Below are 25,578 nucleotides of genomic sequence, written 5' to 3' on the forward strand. Positions count from 1 at the left end.
AGGTTATTCTAGAGATGTTGCTTACTGGGCAAGACAATATAGGGTATTCTTGAAGTCTTAGTGTATGTAGTTTTGTTTTGTTTTTTAGCTACTAAAGCTTAATGTTGGTATTCCCTTTTGAAATTAAAAAAAAATCATCTATACCAACTCAGTAACGTGGAATACATAGAGTTAATGCCTGTATTGTTTAGATGCTTTTTAAATTGTTGTGCTCCATAATAATATATGGTAGGTGGCTATGCCATAATAATGCCTGGTTTCTTGCCAACTTCAGAATGGAGAGTGGCCCAGCAGTGAGTGGACACAACAGGTCCTGCTGGTTTTTGCATTTATCTGCTGCTTACCAAAGTCTCTCAGTCATTGAACTCATTTATGGCCTGCATTGGTAATAAATTAATCTCATCTGCAGTCATAGCAAAGCCAGCCCTTGTGAAAGCCCAGCTAATCCTTCCATCCCCTGACTCTCGTGAGTTCTCTCAGCTTTCTGATTTTACACCATGGTTAGTCCTTGCCTTTGTCCTCATCTCAGTGTGTTCAAGTGTTAACCCACTGAGCTGGCAGGCTTCACTACTTGTCCTAATGTTGCTAAGATTTTAAACTTGATATAAAAGGAATTTCATGTAATCAAATAGTATCCCCCAGAGCAAAACAAAATGCACGAACCGAGAAAACCCGCAGGTGAACAAGTGATACTTGGCTTTAAAGGCCACACAAAGCCTTAGAAAACCTCCATGGTGAAATCGGTTCCTTTTATTCTTGGCAGTAGTGTATAAATTGTGGGGTTACTTGTTTGAAATGCTTCTCTTGGAAACTATTACAAAGCCCCAACTGATCAGGAAAGTTCAGAGACAAAAGCTTAGTTTTAGGAAGGAAAAACTAAAATAGGTTTCCATGAACTGTGGGTTTTCTGTCAATTAAAGTGACTGAACTAGAGGCAAATAAGCCATTTCTTGATCTCCTGTTTTAAAAGGTGAACTAAAATGTTCTTTTTAAAAACCAAATTTGTGAAAGTGATTAAAGACCTAAACAGTCCTCACCTGTGAGTTGTTCAATTGGAGAAATGATTTCCTATGTGGCAACTGTTTGAAATTGATAATAAGACAGTGTTTGTAAGAACATTTTTTAAAAATGACTTTTAATTAGAGGCTCCTTGGGGCTGTGAATTTTAGTTTTCCAAAAGACTTACAATCTCTGTAAGTTTTTAAAACATTTTTTTCTCAACTTTTTTTTTTTTACTTTGAGAGGTTTATTATCAAATCATTTTGGGGAAAAATGTTGGGATGTTCTGTATTACTGGACCTATTATTTAAATTTACATCTATATTGTTTATGTATTAATGTTCAAGATCTTTGTGAAAAATTTCCTCACACAGTTAATGCTGCTAGGTTACTAAATAAATGGACAGCAACCATATCAGGATAAGTTAGGAGAAACTTTAGGAAGGTATCATATGGCATTGTTTTATATTGTGCCATACAACTCTTACCCTGAGTGCAAATGGTGATATAGCATCAGAATTGTGACTTCTGATCTCTGTACTGCATCTGATTCAGTGTGATTGGGAACAAGTCACATAACCTCCACATGAGATGGCCAAAGAACCCTTGTTTAATGAGCTTTTAGTGATTATTAAGATTCAGATGCCAAATGATGAGAATTTGAATTCCTGAAATAATCCTGGGTTAAAAATGAGTATGTCAAAATTATGTCTTGTTTCTTGCCTACCACTTAAGATTTAATTCTGGGGTACCCTTTGGGCTCCATCGTGATAGGAAGATTATATATATATAATTTATATACATGTATGTATATATATATTCATAACTCCATCAGAAGTGGAGTTAATGGCCTTAACATCAATTTCGAGGCATTTGGAAAGGATGTAAATGGAACAGAACTAAGGCTGAGGTTTTTAGTTTCCCATAAGCTAAAATGACAGCAGTTGTATAGAAAGTACATATATTACAATAAATCAGATAAAGGTACCTGAAACTACATTTGAAACCAACTCTCCTATAGTATTCCAGGTATGTTTCATGAAATCAGTGACATGTCATCTACAGAGGCACATTTCGCCCCCCCCTTTCTATTTGACCTTTTATTTAGGATATGCACCTCTAGCAAGTATATATATATATATATGTGTGTGTGTGTGTGTGTGTGTGTATACATACTTTTGTATATGTATATATATGTATGAAACATTTCATGCTTTCTAACATGTGAATCAGAATGGGAAAAGGAAATAGTAGGTCTTATATGTTATATAATATATATATGCATATATGTGTCCTAGTTGGCCCCAAAGGGCAAGGCCAGGAGCACTGTGTAGAACTTGCCAAGAGGCAAATTCAGACATGATGCTAGAAAAGATTTCCTAACCATTAGGACTGCCTCAGGAGGTGATGGGTTCTTTGTTAGTGGAAGTCTCCAAGCAAAGGCTGGATGACCATTTATGAGGTATGTCATCATGGGGATTCCTTTCAGGCATTGGATAGATTAGATGGTAATCAAAACCACTGACAATTCTAAAGTTCTGTGATTCCCTTATTTACCACCCTTGGTGTTACTACCTAGACAATCATATTACCTCTGTGGTTATATCTATCAAGAAAGCTTGCATGATCTTAACAATTTTACATTGTGTTTTACTCTATCAAGTCAAAGCCTTTTCCTAATAAAACAAATTGTCACCTCTGATGGTAGTGGGGTTTCCGTCATTGGAAGCCTTCAAACAGAGGCTGGATGGGAATGTTGTGTTAGGGATTCTTTTTCAGGGGTGAGTTAGAGTAGATGACCAGAGTGGGCCCTTCTAATTCTGATATTCTGTGATTGCTTTACAATCCACTATCTTTTAAGGCTATTCATAGGCTATTGTTTCCTTTTCCCATTCTGATTCACATATCATAAACCACAAGACTTGTTTTTAGTTGGTCAACATTATTTCCTGAGTGCAGAGAAACATCCAGGGTATAAGTATTTGGTCTTCTGATCATAGCTTCTGAATAGTGGTATTTGTGGTTATGCCCTAGTTAACATATAATGAAAGCAGTGTGTCAGAGGAGATGCTGGCCAGGCTAAATCTGAATCACTGGGTTCAGCTCTGGGTACCAGGTTTTAGGAAGGACATGAATAAATTGGAAAATGCATAGAAGAGAGTAAGACCAGAGGGCTTAAAGGTCTTGAGTTCAAGCAACATGAGGATCAGTTGAAGGAAGTAGGGATGTTTAGCCTAGAGAAGAGAAGACTTTGGGGGTAGAGAAAGGATTTTATTGCTGTCTTTCATATTGGAAAAGTATTAGAAGAAGTATTATACTGCCCTAAAGGGCAGAACTAGGAGCAGTGTGTGAAAGTGGCAAAGAGACTAAATTAGCTTGTTATAAGGCCATTTTCCTGTCCTAAAGCAAAATGAACTGGTGAAAGACAGAAATGGGTTCCCCCTTATTAAGGGTCCTCAAACAGGGGCTCCATGACTTTTTGCCTGACGGAATTCTTTTTTCATATATGGGTTGGACAGCCACAAAGGCCCCATGCTACTCTGAAATTCTGTCATTTTGAGGTTTCATGGGACAATTACATGTAGAAAATCTGTTCTTCTGTTATAGAGACATCAATTTTAAATTTTAAATGTTGCCTTTAAAAAAAAAAGACCTCATGGTTGCCCAAAGCTTTATCACTTTTTTTTTTAAATTTCTGAAAATTTAGACACCTAAGGATGCTTAGATTTCACAAGAATTTCAGGTTCATGGTGCATGAAGAAGGCTCTTTGGCAGAATCATAGTGCACAGCATCAACACGTAGATAAACAATTTCTCAATTTTAGGTTGTTCATGTTAGAACAAGAGCCAAGACACATTAATCTAAATACATCTCAGACAAACGCAAAAGATATTTTTCTTGTTTACCCTTTTATGGTTTTTTTTCAATATGTCTTGTTGATCCTGTACTTGGTGTGCTGATTCTTACTTTCAATTTCGTGTATACAGTATGTACAAAGCTCACTTTAAAAGCCAAAAAATATTCTGTTAGCTCTCAGGTCACTTAAAGGCGTAATGTTGGACAGTAAATCAGGAAGAGAACAAAGAAACCCTGATTTCTTGTCCAGTTAAAAACCAAACCACCCTGCTCCACACGTATTGGAAGAGATTTTATAGAATTAGATAATGAATCACTTTTATATTTATATATCAAGAGCTACCATTAATCAAAAATACCCATAATCTTGGATCAAATATTAATAACTGGTTTAAGACTCCCAAGCCTATACTTAACTTCAGCACTTTGTCATTTAACTTCCTTACTGATGGTTTAAAGTGCCACTGGTTTCACTGAGTTTAAATTCTTATTGTCTCAAGAACTGAAAATGGTATGCAGTGGCTTTTAATATTAATTTTCAACATGTAATTCAAGGGCCTGGCTACCATCTCCTGCTTTTTCTTTGGTAGTATCAAAAATGAGATGTTTCCTGCCCCTGTTATATATTTTAATAAGTATTAATATCAAAGATGAGTGAAAGGAGTGAAGTATTATTGACTAACGCAGAATAAATTGCCACAATTCACTTAAGCTAAGAAAAGGTGTCCCAACCTTAAAGTAAGGCTGTCTAATGCCCCCAAGCAGTACTATAAATTGGAAGCTGAAATAGGGAAAAAGATAAGGGAAGACAATTTTCATTAGCAAAGAGTCAAGGAACAGGAAAGGACAGTAAAGAAGTGAAAAAGATAATTTGCATCATGTGAGAATATTTATTTTATTATATTTATATTTATTGATAGATAGACAAATGGATGATAGCTCCTGATTGGGAAAAAAAGTGTTCCAGAGGGGCATGTTAGAGAGGTGTTAAGTGCTGCCAGTTTCATTTACACAATATAAAACAAGGTTAATTGAGCTAACATTGAAAAATATTTCACAAAGTCTCAGATCTAGTGTGTTTTTTGAGTGGGCACAGGGGAAGCAGGTGATAAAATATGTTTAATAGAATTACATATTTAGAAGGGATCTTCTAGGCCATCAATTATATTCCTTAATTTTACAGATGAGGTTAAGTGACTAGCCTAAAGTCAAACAAATAATAAATGTCAGAGATGGGCTTGAATGCAGGTCTTTTCACAGTAAACCCCAGGCTCATTTCACCACGATCATGCTGCTTCCCTTCATAGGTGTATCCATGAAGGCTTCATGAATGCCTTCTGCTAGGTAGTCTCTGATTTGGTTGATAAGTTCTAGGGAGTTGCCTGAGGTAGGTAGAAGGTTTCACTTGCCCAGCATCACATAACCAGTAAGGGTGAAGAGTGGGATTTCAATCTAGGTCTTTCTGACTTCATGCCCTGCACTCTGTCCTCTTAGCCAGGACACTTTCAGATAACTGACATACTAATAAATAGGGTTATATTTTAATTGGTCATGGGGAGAAGCTAAGAAATAAAACTTCCTCTGTCATAAATGATGAAGGATCCAATAACACAGCAGTGACTCTATAGTGTGGGAGAAATCTATTTGTCTTACACTCCCAGGGCTTTGAATATAAGAATCCTGTCTGATTTTTCACAACCTGATGGCCATTCTCAACGTATCACTCTTCCTTATCCCTTATATCCAATCATTTATCAAGTCTTGCCAATTTTTCCTAAACAACATCTCTCATATTCATCCCATTCATTTATCCCCCTACTTTAGCCTCTTATTAACTGTTACCTAACTATTGCTTTTGCCTCCTAATCGGGTCCCCTGTTTAAAGTCTCTCTTTTCATCTGTCCTAGTGGACAACTAATACTCCTAAGGCACAAGCTTGACTCCTTTTTCCCTCACACAAGAAGCTCCAATAGTTCCCAGTTGCCTTTAAGATAAAATACAGGCTTTTCTACTTGTCATTTAAAGTTCTCCACCACCTGCCCTGGCCTTCCTTTCTAGGTTTATTCCTTCACACACTCTATGGATGGTCCAGCCAAATTGACTTAGCTTTTGTTCTATGTGCCAAACATTCCATCTTCACCTTCTGAGGTTTTATACAGTCTTTCCCCTAGGCCTGGAATGCCCTTTTTCCTCCCCTCTATCACTTAGGATCCCTAATTTCTTCAGAGTTTATCTCAGGTGCCAGCTCTTTCAGAGACCTTTCAATCATTAGGGCTGCTCCCCCTACCAGAAAAAAAATGACTGAATTTAATTTGTCAGTGTTTTGCATTTATTTATATGCATATTGTTCTTCCCCCTAATAGAATGTAACTTTCTTGAGAGCAAGGAGTGTTTCATTTTTTTTTGTATCCTTGTTGTGTAGCACAATGTTTGCCATATAGTTGGTAGGGGCAGCTGAGTGGCACAGTGGATAGAGCACAGGGCCTGGAGTCAGGAAAATCTAAGTTCAAATATGGCCTTAGACACAAGCTGTGTGACCCTGGGCAAGCCACTTAACCCTGTTTGTCTTAGTTTCCTCACCTATCAAATGATTTGGAAAAGGAAATGACAAATCACAACCACTACAACCAGTATCAGTTGTAATCCAGATGGGGTTACAAAGAGTTGGATTTGACTGAAATGATTCAACAATAGAAAAATACTATTTGAATGAAGAAAGGAATAAGTGGGCAATATTAGCACTGAAACCTTTGCTATAACATACCCTTTTAGAATGGATACATCCTTTTAGTTTACATAATGCATATAAAAGAGCAGATGGCTAGGTGGTGCAGTGAATAGAGCCCTGGAGTCAGGAGGACCTGACTTCAAATCCGGCCTTAGACACTTGATACACTTGCTAGCTGTATGATGTTAGGCAAGCCACTTAATCCTAATTGCCCTCCAAAAAGAAAAAAAATAAAAGCACACTCCCACAGACACACACACACACACACACATACATATACACTCACACACACACTCCTTTCTGGATTTATTTCTCCACTAGTCTACAGCAACCTTACTCACTTGGAAGACTACTCCACTACTGTAGCCCCTACCTCTCTGATTTCCTCTAGGAACTTCCATTTTAAAGAAAGTGCCTACGTCAGTCACATCTATTCCATTCTTCTTAAGACTTTATTCCTGCTTCAATAAACATTTTTTTTCCTGCCATGTCCCCAATTGGGTACCTTCTTTCCATTCAATTCCCATCTATTTTCAACTTCCTTTTATAAATTTTCATCACCCATTGGAATGTAAGCTTCTTGAGGACAGCTTGTATTTATATTCTCAGTACTTAGTACAATGCCTGAGACATGCCAAATACATAAATGACCCTACAGAAGCCTGAAGATGCTATATGAGAAGGAATTTGCCACAGAAAACACACATACATACACATTAAAAAAATCAGACCTGTGATTTCATCAGTACAGGGAGTTCCCGGTGAGGAACTTCCACTGTCAATATAGGTTGGCACCTTGCTTGCAGAAGTTAAGCAACTCGGCTAGAGTCACACAGACAGTATGTGTCAGAGGCAGGGATTGGATCTAGATAATCTGAAGCAGTTAATACAATAAGGAATTTTGTTAAAGAAAGTAATCTTCAGGAAAGGAAGTCTAGTCTCCCCCGATGCTCTTTAACAACCCATTTGGAACTATGTTTCTAAGAAACATCTGCTCCTGCCTAGGTAGGGACTAATTCTGTTACCTTTCTCTGTCTTTCAGAGTCAAATTCTTAAACCATGACATTTCTCAAAAGTACTTGAGGAGTTCATTGTTTTGTTTAATGTGCTTTTGACAATTGCTGCTAACCTCACAATTACACTGCTAGTAGTAGAAGTTCAATCAATGAATTTGTATTAAGAATTTGCTGTGCATTTGGTTCTTTGCTGAATAGTAGGGATACAAAGACAAAGGATGAGACAGGCCCTGCATTTTTTCTTATAAAGAGGGACTGATCAGCCCTATTGCTGACAGGTAGCTGACTGGCAGTACTCACATGTGACCCCAGTATCATGATATGTAAGCTGGAGGATATAGTAGATATAGATTAAAAATCCGTCTTCCTTCCTATAGCAAATGCCTACTCATATAGCATCTTTGGCTTTTGTAAGATTATTTCCTAGCCCAGAAAATTGCATCAAGAGGCTAAGAAAAACATATCCAAAAATAAACATGAAAGCCAAGACTCCATGCCAGGAACTCTGGCCACACACATCCTGTTGGGCTGCTCTCTTGCCTCGCCCCTCAGAGTTCTGATCCTTTCAAACCAAGCGGAAGCCTGGTCAGATTATTTGTCTCCTATGTCTACTCCAAGGGTCTCTCACTGCTGTATCCTCAGACTTTACTTCCTTTTCATGCAGTGACAAAATGATTCAAATCCAGAAAGGAAGGGAGTGAAATTGTTGGGAGGTAACTGAAAGAAGAAAAAAAAAAAAGAGGAGGTCTCTTCTTTTGCCACTGACCACTTTAGCTTCCCTGGATAACACATAAGCACCAGTTTCCTTTTCATGGACTCAGATAATGCTTAGAGTTAAGAGTTACTGACAGGGAATCATCTACTGTGGAGATAGATTTTGCCGTCCACATCAAGACTAGGGATTCACTGTGTCTCTAACTGAGAGACAGCAAAAGGAGGACGCATGCTCTACAAGGTCAGAACACATCTTTTCATTCTTTTTGGGGGAGGCAGGAAAAACATGTAAGTAATTCACGTATTGTTTGAGAAATTACATTTGAAAACATTCCTAGGTCTCTTCTGTCCCGCTGGGCCTGAGCAATGTAGTGATAGTGTGAAAAAAACTTGTTTTCTCAAATCTTAGAAAGCATTATTCATTCCTAATGATGGGGAATGTGGTGGTTTAATGAAATAACTCCTCCCCCGCCCTTTTTGGAGAAAACGAAGAAGAGGTTGGCACAAATAGTTTGTTTTTTAAAATAAATATTAATATTCAATCAGTCACTTAGCAACTCATTTGAATGGCACATAATTTTAGAAATGAACTTTGGTGAAAGGAAAAGATTAAATGCTATTATACTTCACCTTCTGCATGTCAGTGGGACTCTTTCCTATGGTTCTAAGGCAGTGTGTGTCCTTTAATGTGTTAGGAGTTCTGTTTTTTACATTATTTATAGTTTAAGCCCTACGACCTTCTCAATCTGTGATCTCATCATCTTTCAGAAGATCATCAGGGGAGTCAGGACAGATCAAATCAAGACTCTAGGGAAAACCCAGATGTCGCTCAGCACTGCTGGTGGTGGGGGTGTTGTAAGAAGTAGCAGGCCTCTTTGCATTGGTATTAAACCTGAGATGCCTCCAGGGTAGTAGAGGATGGTGTGCTGACGATCTGTCTTTGAGATCCTCTGAACAGAGATGCTGAAAATACACTTGGCCTTCAACTCTGCTTTTGACAAGCATGAATATTCTCTGCCTGTTGACCTCTCTTTCTCATGGAGCCTCTCACCCTTCAGGCTCAGCTGGTGGTGATATTCTTCACTTGCCTTTTACATGGTTGCTCATTAAATGGGAACTGATGCTACTTGTGGTATTTTATCCAAAAGAAACTTATATTTCAACCAAAGGCAGAAAGGATTTCTATCTGGCTAATCACTTTGCTTTAGAGCATCTCCCAAGGTTTTGTATTGGGCAACCAAATTAGAGAGGATTGAAAAAGTCCCCCCCCCACCAATATTGTCCACAGAGTTGGGAGAGAAGCAATGATAAATTTGCTGCATGGACCAGGGCACAGTGGAATCCTTACTCTGCTTCCTCATACAGAAATGTGTAGCTAACATAGTGACTTGATTCATAAGGTTCTTTCTGGAGGAAAAGGGGGTCATGTATTATCATAGCCCACTTTTTTCAGTTTGTTATTCAAAAATTAGCCACAGAGATTGATCATAATATTTCCTAACTGCCTTAAGTCAACATCCTCCAGTCAGGGAAACTCATGGAAAGAAGCAAATAAGATTCTCAGGAGGAAACTGTGGTATGAGCAATGTGGTTATGGGATTCTCCTGCTCTCTCTCCCTCCCTGCCCTATCTCTTTCTCTGTCTCTCTTCTTCTCCCTTTCTCTTTCCCCCATCCTTCTCTTCCTAGCCCCCTCTTTCTTTTCCCCTCACTCTCCCTCCATTTACCCCTCCCTCCTTGTCCTGATACCCCCCACTCCTTCCATTCTGTTCTGATCACTCGAACTCCACCATTGAGAGGAATCCTGGTTCTGCTCCTGGGTTAGAGTATCTTGTACTGAGAAACAAACAGAAAAAAATCCAGTTGCAACATTTATTCTTTCAACATTGCTTTAGGAATGTCCTCACAAAAGGATTTTGCCAACCTCAGACCAAGGAGGCATTTTGAATGGAATGGGAAGATAGAGACCAAACCAGTAAATAGGAGTCTGAGCATGTAAAATAGATACTGATGTGGTCTGGTGGTCTGGACAAACGCAAACATCTATTCCTGGCTTGGGTCAATCTTGCTCTGTGACTTTTCTGATGGCATCTTAGTTTCTTGCTCAACCTATGGCAAAATGCTGGTTTTAATGACTGCCTATTCACCACCTGTAGGGGAGAATTAATGGGCTAATGTTGGTTAAGCCTCTAAATGCTTTATAGGTTCAAGGAACTATTTCTACTCTTTGTTTGGGGCATGAAGAACACACACCCACAAAAACTGTGCATATAAATGAAGAATGAAAAAATTAAGAAATCTGTGCAGTAGCTGACACCATGACAAATGGAAGTATTTGAATGTTTGACAGGTACTTGGAGCAATTTCTTCATTTTTTTTTTGCAGTGATGTGGTTTGATTATCCTCAATGCTATTGGAAAGTATTTTGGAGCTGTCAAATATTGCTTGGCATTCTTTGCTCTCTGCCAGGGCTTTGTGAGTGTGAGTGTGAAAGGTGTTTGTTATTTGCCAGACATGTATAGATTTCTGTAGCTTATTTTTTTCTTCTCTCACTCGGAAATTTTACTTATTAATTGGTGTTTCTGCCTGATCTTAGTGATAATAACATTGATTGTCAGATCTGACAGAGGAATCTATTCAGGGCCTTATTGATGGTTGCCTACCTCCTGGCAACTGTGCTGAATTTAAATTCAGAGGACCTGGTCCTTGGTTCTGCTAACAACTTATCCATCTGATTGTAGACAAGACATTGCACTGTTCAGGGCCTCACCTTCTCATTGTACAATGTTGGTGTCCGATTGCATGATCTCTAAGGTACCTCCTTGCTCTAAAACCTGTGACTCTACTTGCTCTGATTTGAGGTGTACTGATGAATGTATCACCTCTCCTCTAAAATCTTCCTCCCTGGACTTCACGCTTTTTAAATTGGTCTGCAGTAACTCTTTTTAAAAGTGTGAATTCCACCATGAGGGGGAAACATATTAAGTCTTTGACACTTGAGCCTAGATTATTTTATTAGAGATTTTTTTTACTCTTTGGTCTTTCAGTTGTGTCTGACTCTTTGTGGTCCATTTGGGGTTTTCTTGGCAAAGATACTGGAGTAGTTTGTCATTTCCTTCCCCAGCTCATCTTATAGATGAGTAAACTGAGACAAATAGGGTTAAGTGACTTGCCCAGGGTCACATAGCTATTAAGTGTCTAAGACTGGATTTGAACTCAGGTCTTCCTGACTCTAGGCCACCAGGACTCTATCTACTGTGCCACCTAGTTGCCCTTTTATTAGAGATTAATAGACTATAAATTATATATAATCTATCAGAGATTAGAAGACTATAGACTACAGAGATAAAATGCTAGATTGGGGTAAAGGAGACTTTTGTTTTATTGCTGTCTTTTGTTTTTAATTGAAGTTACTTCTAAATATATGTCTTTCTCCTCTCAACCCCACCAGTGAGCCTTCCCTAGAATAAAGGAAAAAATGTTAAACCAACTCAATGGACTCATTTGAAATCTTTATCAAAATTAGTATAGACCATTTCTGATAGGAGAGAAGCAAAAGCTCTGCCTAAGACAGTTGACTCTGAGCTCAGTTATAATAACTTTTACATAGCACTTATGTGCCAGGCACTGTGCTAAATGCTTTATAATTAATATCTCATTTGATCCTCTGTTTTTTTTTACAGTTTTACCTAAAACAAGTTTTAGGTGTGTTATATGACTCACTGAAATGAAATCGGTTACAATTTTTGCCAGTGATGTTTTTCAATGAGTAGAGAAAATCAGAGGCTTGTGTGATGCTGTGAGGAAAATTCTGTATTTGGAGTCAAAAGACTTGGGTTTGAATTCTGGCTCAGATACTGTGTGAATGTGGGCATATAGTTACCCTACTAAGTACCATACTACTACCCTTAGTTTCCTCATCTGTAAATGAAAAGGTTGCATTGGATGTCCTTTAAATTCCTTTTCCACTCTGAATCTTCTATCTATTGTATATGTATAAGGAAAAAAATAAAAGGAGTTGAGGAAAGGAAGAAGTATAGATGAAATCTTGGGGGTTGGGTTTTGTCACAGATTTCCCTCTTTGAGAGGAAAAGTAAGGAGACAGTGGTAGTGCTGTAGGCATTGAGGAACAGCTAAAATTTATCATACTTTGTTTAAAATGAAACCCCAACCACTCACCCTACCTTTGCTGCTGCCCTTACTCCTCCACCAAGTTGGGAAAAAGTCTGAAAAGTGCAATAGTGAGAGAAATTCAAACATTTGCATTGTGCTTAGATGCTTTGCCCTACAGTGAACAAGCTGTACCATTTTTACCTGGAGATGTAATGGACTGTGGTCTTCCTTAACAGTAAACACCAGAGCCGAGGGACTTTATAGCTAGAGGACATGTCACCTAAACCCAGGGGTTAGAAAACTAACATCTAGCAAAAGCAGAGTGATAGAGCTGAAATTCAAACTCCAGTCCTTTAATTGCAAGTCTATTGTCCTTTCCACCCTGGCTTCCACATGTAGAAGCAACATAACAGAGTGGAAAGAATATTGCATTTGGAGTCAGGAGAACTGGATTCTAAGCTTTGGTTCTGCCACTAAAAGTGGCTGTGTAACTTTGGGGAAGTCATTCATTTCTTTGGGCCTTATTTCGCTAATCTATATCTCAAATAGATAGCCCACTAGGTCTGGGTCTGGCTCCATACCTTGTTCTGTGCAGTCATTACAGTTTGTGTACAGGATTCAGTAGAAGGGAAGACTTCCTAAGTAGATTAAGTCCCCCATCTTTTTAACTTATCGGCTCATTAACACCACCTCCAACCCATTCCAGGGCTGATTTTACTTACGGTGCACAAAACCACAGGGCTTTGCAAAAGGGCCGAACTATGTGCCAGGCACTATGCTAAGCACATATTATGTTATTTGATTCTTACAACGACCCTGGGAGGAAGGTGCTATATTGGTGGTGTTGTTTTTGAGTCATTTTAGTCATGTCTGACTCTTCATGACCCCATTTGGAATTTTCTTGGCAAAGACACTGGAGTGGTTTGCCATTTTCTTCTCCAACTCATTTTACAGATGAGGAAACTGAAGCAAACAGGGTTAAGTGAATTATCCAGGGTCACATAGTGTAAGTGTCTGAGGCCATTTTTGAACTCAGGAAGATGAGTCTTCCTGACTCCAGGCCTGATACTCTATCCACTTTGCCACCTAGCTGCTCCTAGGTGCTATTATTATCCCTATTTATTAAGGATTTTTATATTTATTTATTTTATTATTATTATATTATTAATTATATTAAATATAATTATATAGAATTGAGGAAACTACAATAGGCATTTTGAGATTCTAGAGTTACACAGCTAATAATGTCTGAGGCTCAATTTGAAGTCAGGTCTTCCTTACTCCAGGTCCAGCACTCTATCTACTGTACCACCTAGCACCCAAAATAAATTCAGTATAGGATGGTTTTATTTCTACACAAAGAGAAATGCTAAGTGTAGAAGAATGACAATTAATAAAATTTAAAAAGATTCAATAGCTCAACTTCAAACTGTAGTTGCAATTGAATGGGAGGCTGATGTTTAAACCTTTTTAAGACACAAAATAGTTTGCAGTATTGCTTATTAGTCCATTTACTTTTCACCTTAGTGCTGTACTACTCCACTACATTTCTGGTGAACACAGCTGGGCTTAGGTGATGCTGCCACTTTCACTTGTAGATCTCTGGGAGTTTTGAGTTTACAAAGTCAACTGCTTAAGGAAAGAAAACACAAAAGGGAGAACCCCAGAGACTTGGGTGTGAAGTCACCTAGTTTCACCTCCCAGCACTAGCTGCTAAACTTACCCCTCACTGCAGTCTATGTCCTGGAGAGTCACAAGCTAGAAAGCTATCTTTTTTTTTTTTTTTAAAGCAATTGGGGTTAAGTAATTTGCTCAAGGTTACACTGCCATTTATTTCTGGGTGTGGTGCTGAGTGTCTGAGCCCAGGATTCGATCTCCAGGTCATCCCAACACTGGAGCCGGTGCTCTTACTCGCTGAGCCACTTGGCTGCCCCTAAGCAACTGGGGTTAAGTAACTTGCTCAAGGTTACACAGCCAGGTGTTTCTGGATGGGTGCTAAATGTCTGAGCCCAGGATTCGATCTCCAGGTCGTCCTGACACTGGAGCCCGTGCTCTTACTCGCTGTGCTACCTGGCCGTCCTGAAAGCTGTCTCTTTTAACAGATGCAGTGCCCCAACCCACTCACTGTTGTCATGAGGTGGGAGGTTGACAAAAGAACCTCTCAGGAATATACCATGTCATTCTAAAACACCAATTTCCCTGAATACTGGGTCACTGTGTGTCCAGAAGAAGTCCTGAAAATCCCATATAGTTGACTGGAATGTGGGAGAAGAAGTGCGTATGCTATGAAATGATATATGTTACATATAAAATGAAGGTGTATGACAAGATCAGGAACACTTAAACCAGGACCTGTAAACTTGGTTTGTTTGTTTTTTAAAAACAGTTTGGGATATTGCATTTTGATACAATTGATTTTCTTTGTACTTATATGTATTCTATTTTATATTTTTAAAAACATTATTCAGAGGAGGTCATAGACTTCACTAGATTGTCAAAAGGATCCATGGGACAAAAAGGTTTAAGAATTCTTGGATTAAGAATCCTAAGGATCTTTCCCTTCACTAAAATTCTAGATTCCAAATATATTCTTATCTATAAATGTATGTACTCTTTTCAGAGGCAAGAAGAGAAGGAGAAAGGGAGAGTGCTAAAGGTATCCAAACTGTAATAATGATGGGAATCATCTCATTTTAGTTTGAATTCCCCAAACTACATTTCAAGTATTATGTTTCTTATTTTTTTATTTGTCCAAATCTATGTAGTGCCATGGAAAGAATATTGACTCTGAAGTCTAGAATTGTGGGTCTGAGATGATTATTACTTGTGTAACCTTGGGCAATGTATTTGACCTCCCTGGCTTCAGTGTCCTCAATTATAATATGAGGAGACTAGATTATACGGCCTTTGAGGTCCCTTCCAGCTTCTGAATCTGTGATGTTATGATTGTATTGGTTTAGGTCCTAGACTTTAGGACACTTCCAGTGTGGAAATTCCTTCCAGGGCAGATTCCCTTCTGTAACAGTCTTAAGGAGTTTTCAGGGGCACTGGGAAGTTGAATTATTGTAGTTATACAACTAGAGCATGTGGCAAAGGCAAGACCTGAACTCAACTCTTCCTGATTCCAAGGCTGTTTCTATATGCATTATGTTACCCTGCCTTTCATATATTATATAGAACAGAAAACGTGTATTTTACTCTTGCCCTTGCTAAATACTCAATAAATGCTTAATGAATGGTAATGAAAATGTATAGTTTTTAGACAATAAATTTATTTTATGACATATTACAATGTTAATATTCTTTCAGAGATTGAGCTTTTTCATAGAATCGTGGAGCTGAAATTTGATTTCATTTTCTTTGGTTGTTTTTAAGACACAATGAAAGGAAAAAAATTTGTAGAACTTTCACTTTCTCAAAGTAGCTAAAAAATAAATGCTGCAGAGATTTTCTTGCACTTTTGAACCTTTTTATATGACCTAGCTTATCTATTATGCTATTGAGATCACATTCAAACAGTTCTCATTAGACTGAAGCTGAGGGTCAAGGCTACCCACTTAAACACTTAAAGGCCCTGGAGCTTCATCACAGTGGATACTCCATGAATGCAATTCAAGATCTTGCTAGTAGTGGTAGATGACATTTTAAGAGGTTTTTGTTGTTTCAGTCATTTTCAGTCATTCTGGACTCTTCATGACCCCATTTGAGGTTCTTGTGGTAAAGATACTAGAGTGGTTTGTCATTTCCTTCTTCAAGCCATTTGACAGATGAGGAAACTGAGGCAAACAGGGTTAAGTGACTTACCCAGAGTCATTCAGCTAGTAAGTGTCTGGGGTCAGATTTGGACTCACGAAGATGAGTCTTACTGTTTCAGGCCTGGCACTATATCCACTCTGCCACCTAACTGTCCTTTTTTGAGAGGTACTATCACTGAAAAATTTAACATTCTACAGCCATATTGGCAGTGAGTCTCCTTGAATTTAGGTTGGCCTGTGCAGGCAGGTATGTAATCTATTAGCCAGCCAGGACTCAATGCCCTTCTGACTTGGTAGCCATGTCAGAGTTGACACTCCACTAGTCTTATCTTCCAAAACACAGGGGCCTCTTGAGGCTATGATAAAGTATTGCTGAAGACTTGGCTGGTTCTGAGCTGACAGGGTGAGGCAAAGAAGCTTGCATAACCCCTTGCCCTTGAGTGATGCTGTCAGACCCCTCCCTGCTCTGTCACCTGCAAATTCAGACAGTACTATGTTTGTTTTTTTCAATCAATGACTATAACTTTATCAAACTGTCCTTTGACTAATTACTAGACCTGTCTGTCAGAGTTTAACTTAGGCCTATCCTCCCAGCATCTTTTTCTGAAGGAAAAAACACAAGAGTTCAAAATTATTTTAAATGCTCATAACTCTTATTCAATTACATTAATTCTACAAATTGACCCCGGCATTCATATTTAGAGTTTATTTCCTTTCTTTAACACACACACACTAATAGAACTTCCCCTTATAACAAAGAAAAGGAATTTTGCAAACTACTTTGTACAAACTAGAAACATAGGCATCATATCTGATAATATATGTAAAATTAAGCCCCAGTAGCCCTAAATTTAATCAGAAGACCTAGGTTCAAACCTTAGTTCTGCCTTTTACTATCTATCTGATCTTAGACATTCTACTCCATCTCCATGGGCCTTGCTGTCCTTATAAATCTTTCCAGGACATTAATAGGCCTCAGGTGGAGCCCATTAAGGGGCTTCTTAGGGGAGGCTTGCTTGTAGGAAGGCTTTCACACCTTTTGCTAATTTCTAATTAGGCATTGAGTTACCAGGATGGGGGCTGGCTCTGAGAAGTGTATAAATACTCCTAGTTGATATTTTGCTTTGGGGGCTTGCTTATGAGAAGGCTCTTGGAATTTCTTGGTCAATATTCTGAGTGGCCCTATGTTCTGAGGCCCCCCCCCCCCCCCCCCCCCCCTGCTTGCTCAAATGTAAAGGCTCTTTGGATCCAGGGATGTATGTAAAGTGTATAGTTGATTCAGGCAGAGTCCTGTCTGTTGGTCTTTATTTCTCTGCTTGTATTTTCTATGTTTTAATTTTTTCTGAAGTTCATGGTGCTGACTTTTCCCCTGAATTAGTTTATATAATTAAAAAGATTGTTGACCCCTTTAACAGTGAGAACCTGTGCTAGGCATCCATTCTGGGTATGCCAGTGTAGTTCCCACTACATCCCAAAACTAAAGGTCAATAAACATTTATTAAGTGTTTACCATGTGCTAGGCACTGAGCTAAGCTCAAGGAATGAAAAGAAAGGCAACAGACAGTCCCTGCCCTCCAGGAGTTCACAATCTAATTCAGGAAACAATATGTAAATCAATTATGTACAAACAAGCCACACACAGGACAAATTGGGAATAATTAATGGGAAGGCACTATAATTAAAAGGGATCCAGAAAGGCTTTCTGTAGAAGTTATACTGATGGAAGGAATTTTCTCACCTCAGTTCCCTATATAAGTAAAATTCCCAGATCCAGTTCCTTATTCCCTATATAATGCATTAAGGTTTGAAAGGCACTGTGCAACATCATCTCATTTGATCTTCACAGCCATTCAGTGAAGTTGGTGCTTTATTACTCCAGTTTTACAGATGAGGAAATAGATTAAATGACTTGCCCAGGGTCACACAGCTAGTAAGTGTCTTAGACAGGATTTGAGCCCAGGACTTCCTAACTCAAAGTCAGACTCCTGGTTCTCCTATCGGGTGATTATAATCTTATAACATTACTGAAAACTAAAGTTTAAATGGATTTTTTTCCCAGACATTGAGAGTCCTCCTAGCAAAACTAGCTTAAATTATTATTCATTAGATTTTTGATCCCTAATAAGTTTCTTTAAACATAGCAATGTACATGGACATTAGTAATAAATGAACAGAGAGAAAATGTTGTTACATGGAATTTTAGCAGATAGAGTCTTTTCATTTATTGACTCAGTCTTGTCTATAACCTTATATTCTCATAGTATGTGGAATTATTTTTGCTCCACATATATTCCATATTTCCTGTATTTGTACCTATCAATGCAAAGCATCCCTAATGATATGTGTTACCTTCTGTCCATGGCCCTGGAGAAATTAAATCTTTATGCTGACAGTGCAGCTGTTATGAATTGAGCTCATAAAATTGGGTTGGGGAAAGGTATTCTGTTGACATACAGTATTATTTCTCCTTAATTTCTCTCAGCTGGCTATGACTTCAGGTCTGTTAAATTAGGGTTAATATCAACCCAAGGCAGAAACAGAAAACATTAGCAGAGTCTCTTTGCAAACGTGGTCTATATTTCCTTAAAAGACATTTTGTTGTTCAAGTACTGCCTTCTTCTCTGTTTCTGGCTTTTAGGAGCTTATCATTTGTTACATTCTTGAGTGTTAGATGCTCTACAGCTACGTGAAAGTGCTGAAGAATTGACTGAACTTATTTGCCAATATAGTTAAATAAAACATGGGCACTGATTGAATATAAAAACCAAAAAGTTTGGGATAATTGCTTGTTGTAAATTAGGTTGATGATTCCAAAAGAGGTGTTTTCTGGAATCCTGAGAGTTTAGATAAGGGATTCTTCATCTTTCTTTATGATGTGGACCATTTGGCAGTCCAGTAAGGCTATGTACAAAATAGGATCACAAAGGAAACTAATTTTATTAAAGTGAAGTTATCAAGATTAAAAAAAATTCAAGTAGGTTCCTTCTATCATTCAAATCCCATGCTCAATTTTCCCCTTTTCTCTTCCCTTCTGTATCTACTTTCAAACTTGGGAAGTTATTACTTAAATGAGACTTCATAACTATAAAAGCAAAGGCTTACTTTAGGGGATGGGTGGCCTGTTTAGCTTCTCTTGGAAAGTTTCCACAGGAATACATTTCCGTTTATATATTTGCTGTTGCAAAGATACTATGATAGGAAATGACCATGATGAGTAAAGAATATTCCACCATCAGTTACCTACTTGCAGGGCAACATGGTCCAATGGACAGATATTTAGTTTCATCAGTCAACACACATTTATCAAGTGCTTACTGTGTTCCAGACACTGTGCTAAATGCTGGAGTTCTGGGTTAAGCCTCATAGGACCTGCTTTCCAATCCTGGCTTCACCATCCATGTGACCTTATATCTAAGGTCATATATCAAAACTTTAAGCCTCCAATTTTCTGTTCTTTAAGTTCCCTTCCAGAGGTCTACTGATACAATAATCCATACAATAAACCTATCAGAGGATTCTAAAGGAAAAGATGTATTTTTATTTTTTTTTTGCTGTAATATGAATTATGTTTCTTGGACAGATTGGGATATCATTAGTCTAGCCCCTTCTCTGTTGTTCTTGATATACATTAGATGCTTTTAGTGTAACCATCTGGTTGCACTGAAACTGAAGAGCCTTGATCATGTGACCCAAGTAACAACACTCTATACCACTGTGCCAGAGTAACTGGAATTTGCTCTTCCCAGGAGACTAAAAATACTGAATAAAGAAAAAGCCACATCTACTGGTGAATGAATGGTGGAGGGGAGGAGGGGCAGCCCATCTTTAAGGTAGTCAAAGATCAATAGGAACTTTTAGCTTTCATAAGATATAACAGAATTAGAAATTTAAAATGTAAATGTGGACCTTCTAAGTACCATGGTATACAATTCTACAATGTCTCATTATGATCTGGAGCTGACCTTGACTGTTCAAAGGCAATTCTGGTGGAATACAGGTTCAGGAAGGTTCTATCAAATCTGAAAAGGTTTGACTATCATTTGGGGAATGGATTGTGTACCTGTTGTTAGGATTTGCTTAGTTAAGTTTGGAGAAGTACATTATTACATATTTCATTACCAAGTGATGAGTATTTTTGGCCATGGAAGCTCACAAAGAATACTTGATGAGGTGTGGAAGTATTGCAGTGTTTGTCAGTAAGAAGGCTATTTGTTCAGATGAAATCTTAGATCTTCCAGAGTGTCAAAGTTTAAGGATAGGAAGTGAAATACCAAGTAGGAAGCATCTTTCAGCTTGTGAAACCTCTCTTACCATATAGATATTATCCTCAGAATGTATTTATATGCAAATGAATTCTTTTTCATTTTATTTACTTAAAAGTCTTTGGTACTATGTAATTTTATGGTGATAGAATCTCTTTAATTATCATAACCAATTTCTCCTTCCTGAAACAAATTATGTCAGAAACAGGAGAAGGTAAAGCAAAACTATTTAAAGTTCTCTCTCTGATTTTTTGAATATGGTTTCAGAATATTGGGGAAGGAAATAGAGGCAGAGAAAAGTGAAGACTCCCTTTCTTCCTAATAACTCTCCTTGACCTTGAATGAAGGAATTTTTCTGGTCCTCTCATTGAACTTCTAATATAACTGGTGAGGTCAATCTAAACCACTGACCTATTTTGAGGGAGTAGTTTTTCAGTCCCATAAAAGATGTCAAGCCAAGGTATGAAACAATGAAGTATGATTTCTTAACTTAGTAAATGTAATTTGGCAACATATGTAAAATCATCTTGGCAACAAATATTTTCCTAATAGCTTGCTTTATTTATTTATGTTTGCTTTTTGGAGGGCAATTGGGGTTAAGTGACTTGCCCAAGGTCACACGGCAATTTTTTGTGTTAAGTGTCTGAGGCCAGATTTGAACTCAGGTACTCCTGACTCCAGGGCCAGTGCTCTATTCACTGTGCCACCTAGCCACCCCTAATAGCTTTATTTATGTATAAGTGAATTTCCATATATGAATGATAGCTAGTACTATTACATTATTATGTTTTATTTATGTATTTGTATATACATGGTGCTGCATTATATTACATTGCATGGTGATAGTGTATTTTATATTATAATTACACATGTATACACATACACTTATGGAGACATTCTTATTTGTATCTTGAAAGAAGTTTATCATCATTTTATCGCTATTTGAGCCACAGCAACTTTTGGGGAACATTTCCTAAGGCATAGCAGGAGCCTACCTGGCTTACTCACAATACTAAAATCATGGATTCTTCTTTCCTTTTTTGTTTTCCAGTTTTATTGATGTGCTTTGTTTTTGCATTACAGATATTTACAGATTACTTTGACTTTGAGAGAGGTCTTTCTTGTAACAAAATAAAACAGTTAAGTAACATTAGTTATCTATTATATATGTCTATATAGGAGGGTATATGGGCATATGAATACATATGTGAGTGTATCTACTCTCATTATATTCCTCTCTCACCTCTCAATTACACCTTTTAATTATCATCCCTTCCTATTCAATTGGTCCTTTGCCCTTTGTCTATGTATACCCGTATACATATATACACACACTCACATATGTATTCATATGCCCATATACCCTCCTATATAGACATATATATATGTATGTATGTATACATTTATATTCCCTTCAACTATTCTCATATTAAGAAAAGTTTCATAAGTTACAATTATCATTTTTCCATGTAGGAATGTAAATAGTTCAACTTTGATAAGTTCCTTATGATTTCTTTTCCCTGTTTACCTTCTGATGCTTCTCTTGCTTCTTGTATCTGAACGTCAAATTTTCTATTAAACTCTGGTTTCTTTTTCAGCAAGAATGCTTGAAAGTCCTCTATTCCATTGAATGACCATATTTTCTCCTGAAACATGATAGTTTTGCTGGGTAGGTGATTCTTGGTTTTAATCCCAGCTCCTTTGACCTCCAGAATATCATATTCCAAGCCCTTCAATCCCTCAGTATAAAAGCCACCAGATACTATGTTATCCTGATTGTGTTTCCACAATATTAAAATAGTTTCTTCCTGGATGCTTGTAATATTTTCTCCTTGATCTGGGAACTCTGGAACCTGGCTATAATATTCCTAGGAGTTTTCTTTTTGGGATCTTTTTCAAGAGGCGATGAGTGGATTCTTTCAACCTCTATTTTGCCCTCTGGTTCTAAAACATCAGGGCATTTCCTTGAGAATTTCTTGAAGGATAATTTCTAGGTTCTTTTTTTGGTCATGGCTTTCAGGTAGTCTGATAACCTTTAAATTTTCTCTCCTGGATCTATTTTCCAGGTCAATGGTTTTTCCAATGAGATATTTCACATTGCCTTCTATTTTTTTCATTTGTTTAGATCTGTTTAATAGTAACTTGATTTCTCATAAAGTCACTAGCTTCCATTTGCTCCAATCTAATTCTAGTAATGATTCTCTTCAGTGAGCTTTGAGATTCTTTTTCCATCTGGCAAATTCGGCTTTTTAAGGCATTCTTCTCATTGGATTTTTGAGCCTCTTTTGCCATTTGATTTAGTCTATTTTTTAAGGTGCTATTTTCTTCAGTTAGGTTGTTGACTCTCTTTTCATAATTTTCTTGCATCATTCTCATTTCTCTTCCCAATTTTTTCTCCACTTCTCTTATTTGGTTTTCAAAATCCTTCTTAAGCTCCCTGATTGCCTTTGGTGCTAACATGTTAGGTAACTCAGATATTTTAGAAATTAGTCAAAGCCAGGTATTCCTAGAAAGGAGACACTACAGATATGGGAATGAACTATACTTTTATTATTAAAAAGTGTCCAATATTGAATGTTATGCATTTATCCTCAAGCAACATATGAGTAACACAGGTGTGAGATGTTGAGGCATATTCAAAACTCTGTTTTTCCTATCAGATGCGATTATACTTGCTTTTGTTTGGGTGTTGCCTGGTGGACAAGAATAACACTGCTTGGGTAAGAACGGTCTTGTCCTAAGGCGTTTATTCCTTTCTGGCTTCCTCCCCGCAAAGAAGCACTTCCTGCCTTTCAGCCAAATGATGAGTAATTTGCAGAGACTTCAGGATGTGACATAGAGAGCAGTCAGGCCATAATTATTTTGATGGGATGGATGACAAATCAGCTCTTAGCATACATCCCATCTAGGTAAAGTCAGGAAATACAAGGGAAGCTTAAAATAGCTCCTGGCTGTGTGGCAGCATCTTTAACTTTAGTGATATGGTGTCAGATTAAAGAAATCATGCTTACCACATTTCTCATTGCAATACCTAAACAACATGGTGCTTCTTGTCATTTTAATTTAAATGATTTTTGGCAGTTAAGAAGTATCTTAAGAATGAACTTCAGGGGGGAGGACTGAGGATTGTCCCACTCTTTAGCCAAGATAAAGATATTGCAATTTATGTGAAGTAATAGTAAACAACAAAACAAAACCCCAACTGAATGAAGATAGCTCAGTACAATGATATATAGAAATATAATAGCAACAAAATTCAGTGAGTACACAGATGGAAAAAAATCAGTCAGAACATGCTATAATACAAAAAAAGGTTGAAATTTATGTAAATCAAATTTTTATTTGAATATACTTTAAGTAGCATATAGTTTATAGTTTGTTGTTATATTAGCAATTTGTCAATGCAATTTTATTGAAATTATTATTGAGTTTATAAAAATATTTTCTAAAAGATGCTATATGTATTATACAGAGAATGTATTGGAAGAACCACAAAGTATTTGGAAGATGACAGAGTATTTAGGACAATAAAAACTTTTGTAGGGTAGGTTTGGTAGTTTGTTACTATTGAGCCACAATCTCTAAATTTTTTTTAATGATAGAAATATAGACAGAAAAGGACCTGGCTAAGTCACTTATCCTTTCTCAGTCTTAGTTTATGTATCTATAGAATGGGAATGATAGCTGTACCTACTTTATAGGGTTATTGTGAGGATCGATTTGCGTAATATGTGTAAAGTGTTTTCATAAGTTCAAAAACACTATATAAATGCTAGCAATTATTTTGTTATTATTATCAGCAGGAATAAAAATAACTTTATGCCAAAGAGTTAATGAAAGTGCACCTCTATTCTCATGGGCATGAATGGAAAAATTGAATCCAGACATTTAGTTAATTCCAGGTCCTGTGTTCCATCTGGCTGAAATTTATCAACTGAGGTGAAAAATCAAGAAAGAGGCACTTATGGAAGGAACAGTCTCATATTATGAGGGCTGAGGTTCTTAGTTTAACAATCCATGCTGTTAGGCTTCATTTTCCTACAAGAGGTGCCCTGTTGGAGAGCCTCTTCAGCAGAGCCAGTAGTTGGGAATTATTGATTCCTCTGCCAGAACTGAGATATGAAGAATTTTGATCCTCTTCAAAATTCTTTTCTTTATTTTAACTTCAGTGTACACTGTAAGAAGGACGGGCTTAGAGAAATGCAATGTTATATGGAAATATAAGTTCACCTGGTATTTCCTAGTCCCAGTTTATCCTTCAGAACTGTGAGACTTCCCATTTTACCCCCCTTTCCTAGTGGCAGATGAAGGGAAGATGCAGTGACTATGTCATTTGATTCTGATATTGGATATTTGATTTATAGCCAAAAAGGAAAGAAGAGACCATATCCTTACCTTGGTCAGCTTGATCTGAGGAAATTGTATGTCCAGGACAAAGTGCCAAGGACAAACTCAGGACCTTTCTCTGCCTGTAATAATGGCAGTTAAACAAAAGAATGAGACTGGACTGAGTCAGACTTGGGAAAGTGCACAGCACTTTTGATTATTCCCAAGCTGTCTCATCTTCCCTATCAAAAACTCCTCTTTTGGACACCAGTTACCACCCCCAAGCCACCGTGCCCCTACCCCTGGAGATTTTGTATGACTGCAAAGTCATGGAAATAACCATGACTGAGAGTGACCCAAAGGACTTTAGTGACATAGATTTAAATGGGCAGCAGCACGTTATCTATGATGTGTTGTATCTAAGAAATAGTATCAAATGCATCACCAAGCACATATATGACAGAAGAAAGAGATAGGCTGGTCATGGTATAGGGGGGAGTGAAAGATAAAAGATGAGTACCTTGAGTACCATACTTGTATCCATGAAATATGAAAATACTTTGAAAAAGGACTGGCTTTGGTAAGATGGAGAAGAACTTTAGGGATTTGCAGAAAGATGGGGTAAGAATTGCTATGAATAAAAAGGCATGGAAAGATTGTAGTCTATACTGATCAAGGGAACATCAGCACCAATGAAGGAAGGAAGGAAGAAAACTAGATGGAAGGAAGAAAGAATGGAAGAAAGGAGGGAAGGAAGGAAGGGAGGAAGGAAGGAAGGAAGGGAGAGAGGAAGGAAGAAAGGAAGGAAGG

The 25,578-nt window shown here is 37.6% G+C and overlaps 1 protein-coding gene across 7 annotated transcripts in view; it reads left to right on the forward strand.

The window, feature by feature from the left end:
* Positions 1–25,578, forward strand: part of RAPGEF4 (Rap guanine nucleotide exchange factor 4) — a 350,706-nt gene that overhangs the window by 79,656 nt on the left and 245,472 nt on the right. For 2 of the 7 annotated variants that reach the window (XM_069068418.1, XM_069068420.1), the window contains exon 1: positions 8,241–8,602. The exons of 3 other annotated variants lie outside the window; for them this stretch is intronic. Coding sequence is in view for 2 of the 4 variants with exons in the window: in XM_069068415.1 (XP_068924516.1) it covers positions 8,544–8,555 (12 nt within the window). In the remaining 2 variants the exon portion in view is untranslated. Of the gene's footprint in view, positions 1–8,240; positions 8,603–25,578 lie in introns of those variants that run through there. 2 more of the 7 variants (XM_069068415.1, XM_069068419.1) reach the window with 1 other exon arrangement.

The sequence above is a fragment of the Petaurus breviceps genome, unplaced genomic scaffold (assembly GCF_028583685.1).
Source record: "Petaurus breviceps papuanus isolate PSGF00001 unplaced genomic scaffold, PetGlider_PUasm1.0 90763, whole genome shotgun sequence".
Taxonomy (NCBI): domain Eukaryota; kingdom Metazoa; phylum Chordata; class Mammalia; order Diprotodontia; family Petauridae; genus Petaurus; species Petaurus breviceps.